Consider the following 7,360-nt stretch of genomic DNA (forward strand, 5'->3'; position numbering starts at 1 on the left):
AAATATGCTTGGGTTGTGCTTTCAGGTATTGTCAGCAACTATGTGCTTAAAAAAACAACAAACTGCCCTAAATTGAAGATCTGATTTAGCATGCTCTTTAAAAAACTAAAAAACTTACAAAATTTAAAGTGTTCATTTTATGTGCTGTGTAAATACCTGAAAAGTTTCTCCAATAGCCAAAAATACTTGAACTAAAATATTTGAATGGGGAATAGGGAAAGCAACAAAATGCACTTTGTGTGGTTTAAATGTCATACTAAAATAAAATGCACAGCTTTACTTGGAAATTATTTTTATTGGAATGGTTGTAAATATTTTAAGATATTGTACCTCAATAGCATACACTTCCCATATATTATCTAGCTATTTTAACAGTAAAATCCTACGGATGTTTACTCAAAGTTCCACTGATCATTGAGGCTTACTCCCTAATAAGCGTGTTTAGGATTGCAGCGTGAAGGGATAAAATAAAAGTGATGAAAACTTATTAAAATTCCTGAAAAATGGTAATTATAAGTTTTAGATTTTAACATTCTTGTCTCCCTTCCATTTCCCCAATTTAACTGGAATGTATATTGTCTTTTCATTATGTTAATGATTTTATGAAGCCATGTATAAAAGCGGAACATTTTCTGCAGAAAAAATTCCACTACATATCACCAATCATCCTGCAAAAAAGGCCCCCATGTTGATGAAGCGGATGATCAGAGAAGAGGCGTTTTTCTAAACGATGCTCAGAACAGAGGACTATAAAAAGTGACTTACACCAACATCATTTCAGTGCTGAGCCATTTCATTTTACCAGGTTTTAAAACGTGAACCTAGTTTTAATTGTTTTATGCCGCTGCAGGGTTTTTTTAGTATGTTTTCATTCTGTTGTTTTATTTTTTTATTTTTTTGCAAGATGCCCTGGGAACCAAGGCAAAGGGTAAAAACAAGAAAGCTTCATAACTCCTCCCTTCCAAGTTGAAGAAAAACACTCAGGTTCCTCCTCCTGCGGTTGCCGTACAAGATGGCGGCGCCCAGTTCGGTCTACTCTTTGGCGTCCTAGCAACAAGAACGAAGTAATACGTCGACGTACTTCCGGGTCTTGGCGCCGGCGCTCGAACTTTGACCCGCGCAATAGCGTGTGCTTCCTCTTCCGGTGCCGGCTGCTACTCCAGGTAAGAGCAATTCAGTCTGTCTCTTTCGGGGAGCTTGGTTTAATCCGTTTCCATCCGCGGCAGGGAGGGCTTGAGGGGCCTTGCGGGTACGTCGGAGGGTACTTGGGAGCTTGGGGTGAAGGACGAGGGGTGTATGGCGGCGGGCAAGCCAGGAGAGGCCGGCGCCTGGGTGGGAGTCTTGCGTGCAGGCCTCTCCGCCTCGCACAGGCTTCAGCGAGGCCTTCCAGTCTGCGAAGCCGCGCAGAGCTATGAATAATAACTGGGCTCTCCAGTTCTCTCGCACTCGGACGGAAGGCTAAATAAAATGTGTTTTCTCCCTATCCAACGGCGCGCTCGATGCCCAGTTTTCACTGCGAGAAATAAAGGGCCGAAGACATATTATTTAGCATCTGGGTTCGGTCTCTTCCTTCTCCATGCAGAATCACCGGGGAATCGATTTTGAGATATTCTCCCTTAAAAATGCGGGGTAATTGGCGGTGGGTGGGTGGGTGGGGGAAGAAACCACACCGAACTGCAAGAGTGATGTGCCTGTGGTTTGTGAAGCGTTGGCTTGGGTGAGAGTTCCAAGTACAGCACTTAACTTCTGCCATAATAATAATAATAATTTTTATTTATACCCCGCCCTCCCCAGCCAAGGCCGGGCTCATAGCGGCTTACAAGCAATAATAAAAACAAGGTGAATGATTACAACTTAAAAACAAAAATAAAATACAACATTAAAATAATGGAGCATTAAAATATTAAAATGTAGCCTCATTGCATGAGGTTCACCAGTCTTGTGGTCTCGCTAAACCTCACTGGCCTTCCAGGGTTGTTTTGAGGGTAGTCAATAAACCCTAAGCAATACATTTAGTTCATTGGAGGAATGGCAAATGTGATCATACACCACCTTGATTGCAAACTGTTGCTGTAACAGTGTGGTAAAATGGCTAACTGCTTTGGGGTGTTGTTGCTGTTTTGCAATCAAGCAATATGTTAATTTTACGAAATAAAGTATAAGACTTGAATTGGGAAGAACTTTCATGTGCCAGTTATTATGTTACCTCTATCTCATTTGAATGACAGAATAGTTATGTAACACTGGCAATTGGGGTTTGTGTGTGTGTATTCTCTCTTGTCTCATACTCTGCTTAGAATGCTGCCTTCTCTCACTGTATTTTCTTTCCTTGTATAGACACGATGGTCCAGCGTCTAACATACCGACGTAGGTTGTCCTACAACACAGCCTCTAACAAGACCAGGCTGTAAGTAAAATCCTACTATTAAATGATTGTATTATTGTTAAATAAATTTTATAACACTTAAATGAAATGACTGTTTCTTTGGTTGGTGCAGATCCCGGACACCAGGCAACAGGATTGTGTATTTGTACACCAAGAAAGTGGGCAAGGCACCGAAGTCTGCATGCGGCGTGTGCCCAGGAAGACTTCGTGGTGTAAGTGTATTCTCTTTTACTTGTGTTGACTGGCATCCTAAATAAAGACAGGAACTCTAGCTCATTGCCCAATTTATATTGGAAAATCTGGTATATGTGGTACTTAGGTAAATCTCTCCCCCCCCCCCAAAAAAAAAATATTGCCTGTAAAAATCTAAAGTGTTGCATAGGCAACTGCTTGTTAATACATTTGTAATTTCATTGTTGGCATGATGCTCAAGCCAGTGCCTAATGCGCTGTTGGACTATAACAATGTGGGTCATTTGCTATAGCATCTTAGAGCTGAAACGATAAGTGTGCCCCTCCTGTTGTTTGTTTTGCACTTGATCGTTATTCATTTGTCATTAATTTCAAGCATTATAGAAAAATCAGTGGTGTCCAGGTAGATCTGAAACAAAAATACCTCTTCCATCTTAGCTAAGTTGCCTCTTTTATGTGTCCTCTATTTCCCACAACTAAGTAGCAGTTGCTTTCCTCCCCCTTTACATTGTGACAAAACAGGAATAGTTTGTTTCATGGTAATAGCAGTGAACCAATATTACAGAATTGGAAGTGCTTTACTGCTGAAAATAGCATGCTAATAAACTGCTGCTATTTTTAACAGTGTATGCATTTAGTGAAGTGAATATCTGAAGAGAATATCTATATTCAATATTGTTTTAACTAAGACTTTAAAATTGATTTCCTCAACGTCGTGGAAGGTTGCTTAAGGGAAGCACTAAGTAGCAAAGCAATTTTAGTGTAAAAGTACTGTCTTTCAAAAAAAATTCCCTGGTTAGAAAAATATATGTGTCTGCCATTCAAAAAACAAAGTGCATGTTCTTAGCTGCTTATAATGTCTTAAAGTTATTTAAGAACATAAAAGCCCAGCTGCAACAGACATAAGGCCTATCTAGTCCATCCTGGTCTCAGTCTTCAACCAGATGCCCGTGAGAAGCCCACAAGCAGGACAAGAGTGCTTCATACTATTATATGCCTATTGTCTTTTAACAAGCCTAAGACTGCAAACTGTGGGTTATACAAATGTATTTTTCACTTCTTACAGGTTCGTGCTGTTCGCCCTAAAGTTCTTATGAGGCTGTCAAAAACAAAGAAGCATGTTAGCAGAGCCTATGGTGGGTCCATGTGTGCTAAATGTGTTCGTGACAGGTAATTTATAAGCATTTTTTTTTAAGTTCATGGACTATAATTTTTAGTTTCAAATATCTGTCTAGTTTCTTTCTTTTAGCTCCTCCTTAGCAGTGGCCCCTTCTTCATGCAGCCACCTCTACCCTGAGCTTAGGCAACTTTAATGGCCTTTAAGCACTGATTAAAATATCTGTTGTTGATACTTCCATGTTAAAGTTGCTGTCTACCGCCTTGTGACTTGATGTGAAAGGCAGTGTAGGAATGTCTTTAAAAAATAAACAATTTTGCTACTGTAGAAATCTGGACTAAAATTTGTGCTGTACAAATGCATGTTTTTTTTAACCCAAACGCTCATCCCTGCTTGAGATACCAATTAAAGAAGACAAGTATATTTTACAAATTGTGTTGTGGATTTTATTTTACTAAGTGATTATTGCTTGTTGTCTCAGAATGAAATAGCTTATTTTGACTTCCAGCCATATCAGCTTGTAAGCAATCAGCAGCACAAGCTGTTTTGTATTTAACCGTTCACCTGGTCATCATCGGTCACCAGGAATTCCCTCCAGTTGAGTAAGAGGAGACAAAAGAGAAACAGTGCAATCTGTTCCCCCATTACCAGTGTCCTCAGTTTCTGCACTGTAAGGGGACAAGGGACCTAGCGAGCACAGGGCTTGTTTCTGATTTCTCAGACCATGGTTTGGAGGCTTCTCTGAATATAGCCTGTGTGATAACAAATGAGCAATGCTGAAATAGTAACAAGTGCTTTCCTTTTTCTCTAGAATCAAACGAGCATTCCTTATTGAGGAACAGAAGATTGTTGTCAAGGTGCTGAAGGCCCAAGCACAGAGTCAGAAATCAAAGTGATAATTTGTGTTGTCTGCCTAATAAATGAAGATTTCACTTCCATGTGTAGTGATTTTTTTCCTGGAGAACTTATCAAATATGTTCAGTATTGAGGTGAACACTGGAGTTATAAACGGTGGGGGCTTCGTGCTGATTACTCTCTTCAGTGTGTTTTTTTTAAAAAGCATTAAATACATATCCTAAACAAGTGGCATGGAACAAGGAGCGTGAGGATCCACTGGGAGAAATTAGCATGAGCCAGGAAATCATCACACCTTCAGGTTTAGTCAATCTTGCTAGGTTCCCTAGTGTATGCTAGAAACCTTCATGAGGGATTGCTTTTGTGACACCGTAAGCCTGGACTCAACCTTGGACATTTCCTTTGCCACCCATCAGGACCCCATCACTCCCAATTTTTAACTTTTAGTTAAGGATTATTTGGCAGGGGTAGTTGCTTGGCAGCATTTCCTGCGTTTATGCTGCTTACTACAATTCCTTAGATTTCTAAATGTGCCTCATGGGCCAAAAGCGATGAAAACTACTGATCTTTAGTATGAGTTTTGTTGTTTTTAGCTTACTTCCACTGGGAAAGAGGATGTATCACAGCAGAACTTGCATAATAATTAAATGTATTTTTCTGGTTTTGTTTAAAATGTACCCTTCTGCCATAAGTGATTTTAAAAGAACTAAATATAGGACAATATCCAATATCAGTTCTGCTGGTCAGTGAACTACTGTGCAGGCAATGGAGCTTCCTCTTGGTCCGTCCAACTCCCCATGCAATCTCAGAATCAGCTCTGGAAAGTTAAAGAACCATCCAAAGCAGATGTTCGGGGCATGGGGTGAGGGAGGAGATTCCTGTTGCACCAGCAGATCTATGCACAAAGAGCACTGGATAAAAAGCCTTGCTAGTGGTAAAAACAATGCAGGCATTAAGAAAACGGTAATATGCCCCTCTGATTAAAAGACAAAGACTGCTGCAATATCAAGGCAGACCTAACTCAAAAAATACATGACGGCTCTCATCTACATAAGCGCTATTATGGTGACATCTATAATGCAGTGAGGTACCAGATTACATTTTTTAAAGACCTCATAGAAGTCTTAAAATGACACTGGATAAATGAATGGATGAAAAACATTTGCACATAGTTTAAGATGATTTACCATCAAGTTTAGTGGTCTAAATATAACATTTGTTAATTTTTGTTTGAAAGTAATTTCCATAGATTTCAATAGGACTTAACTCCTAAATTTGACAGGTTTCAGCCTTAGTTTTCCTATAAACAAGTTCAGTGAGTATCAAAATTTTGGAAAGAGCATGTGGTGCTAAAACACTTTTCTCCCTCAGGTGGAATTATCTCAGCTTTGTTTACCAGCTTTCTGAAAAGGCAAAACTCATACTTCTTAGTGACTCATTTAAATGTCCATTATATGCCCAAATTTTAGAGATCTTTAAAAAGGACAAAAAAATTGGTTTCCAGGTGGAAAAATCAAAATTAGAGACAGAACTACTTGAACCTAAGACGAAAGTGCTTTCAAGAATGTATAACTTGTTGCTTAAATGGAACACTCAAGATGAGACAGTTAAATCAGCTATGATAAAATGGGCACAAGACATTGGGTACAACATTATGTTTGAAGACTGGGAAAGGTTATGGACCACCGGTATGAAATTCACGGCATGTAGTGCCTTAAAAGAAAACATTATGAAAATGATATACAGGTGGTACATGACCCCAGTCAAACTTGCAAAGATATATCATCTGTCTGACAATAAATGTTGGAAATGTAAGGAGGCTGAAGGAACATTCTTTCACCTCTGGTGGACATGCCCGAGGATGAAGGCTTTTTGGGAAATGATTTATAATGAGTTGAAAAAGGTATTTAAGTATACCTTTCATAAGAAACCAGAGGCCTTCCACCTGGGCATTGTAGGCCAGAGAGTGTCAAAGAAAGATAGAACTTTCTTTTTATACGCAACTACAGCAGCAAGAATCCTTATAGCTAAATATTGGAAGGCACAGGAGTTACCCACGCTGGAAGAGTGGCATACGCAACTGATGGACTACATGGAACTAGCCGAAATGACTGGCAGAATCCGAGACCTGGGAGAAGAGGCAGTGGAAGAGGATTGGAAAAAATTTAAGGACTATCTACAAAAACACTATAAGTTATATGAATGTTGAGAATTTGCTAAGTTTTGGGAAAAACATGCTTCAGTATTGAGATTTGAAAATGCTGGAAACTAAGTTATGACTGTGAAAAGTTTAAATTTTAGAATACATAATTAGATGAAAGTACAAAAACACATGAAACAAGGTATCAATTTGCTGCTTATTTTTATTGTAAAGAAAGCAGGGATGGAAGATTTGGGGAAGTCCAGTTGATTATGAAAAAAGACCCGGAAAAGTGAATTTTCTTTTATATAATTTCTTCTTTCTTTTTGTAAAATCGCTTTTGTTGTGTTATTGACGATGTATTCTGACCTTGGAAAAAAAGCAATAAAAAATATAAAAAAAAATAAATGTCCATTAATATTTTCCCTCTGAATCTAACAATGGCCCAGCACATGTGGAAGTGCCAACTTCAGCTGTGTTTTTTGCAGCATGGTCAATGCCTGGGAGCAACCAGTCTAGCTGGGGAAAATACACTAGGAATGGATGCTTCTGCACTAGCAAGTGTGTATATGAACATAGTTGCCCAATGACAGGAGGTGAGGTTGCTTCCAGGAGGTGTCTTATTGTGCGAGGGAAAGGGTTAAAATCTGGCAAATGCTTGTTTATTCTAA

General features: G+C 39.1%; 1 protein-coding gene across 2 annotated transcripts; it reads left to right on the forward strand.

Moving 5' to 3' along the window:
• The first annotated feature begins 1,136 nt into the window (after window positions 1-1,136).
• RPL34 (ribosomal protein L34) lies at window positions 1,137-4,630 on the forward strand. 2 transcript variants are annotated; one of them, XM_083459387.1, is made up of 5 exons: window positions 1,137-1,163; window positions 2,338-2,407; window positions 2,499-2,598; window positions 3,644-3,747; window positions 4,506-4,630. In XM_083459387.1, exons 2-5 carry the CDS (start codon window positions 2,343-2,345, stop codon window positions 4,588-4,590), a joined length of 354 nt encoding a protein of 117 aa, XP_083315513.1. In that variant the 5' UTR covers window positions 1,137-1,163; window positions 2,338-2,342; the 3' UTR covers window positions 4,591-4,630. The 2 variants fall into 2 exon arrangements, with proteins under 2 accessions (XP_083315513.1, XP_083315512.1); XM_083459386.1 differs by lacking the exon at window positions 1,137-1,163 and adding an exon at window positions 1,167-1,249.
• Window positions 4,631-7,360: the final 2,730 nt, after the last annotated feature.

This window comes from Podarcis liolepis, assembly GCF_965112155.1.
Source record: "Podarcis liolepis genome assembly, chromosome: 9".
NCBI lineage: Eukaryota > Metazoa > Chordata > Lepidosauria > Squamata > Lacertidae > Podarcis > Podarcis liolepis.

What these genes read in the sequence shown, in the direction of transcription:
- RPL34 (XM_083459387.1), top strand. Translation starts at nt 2,343, where the DNA reads ATGGTCCAGCGTCTAACATACCGACGTAGGTTGTCCTACAACACAGCC. An exon ending in GCCCAGGAAGACTTCGTGGT is followed by an intron (nt 2,599 to 3,643) that starts GTAAGTGTATTC and finishes CACTTCTTACAG; the next exon opens with GTTCGTGCTGTTCGCCCTAA. An exon ending in GCTAAATGTGTTCGTGACAG is followed by an intron (nt 3,748 to 4,505) that starts GTAATTTATAAG and finishes CTTTTTCTCTAG; the next exon opens with AATCAAACGAGCATTCCTTA.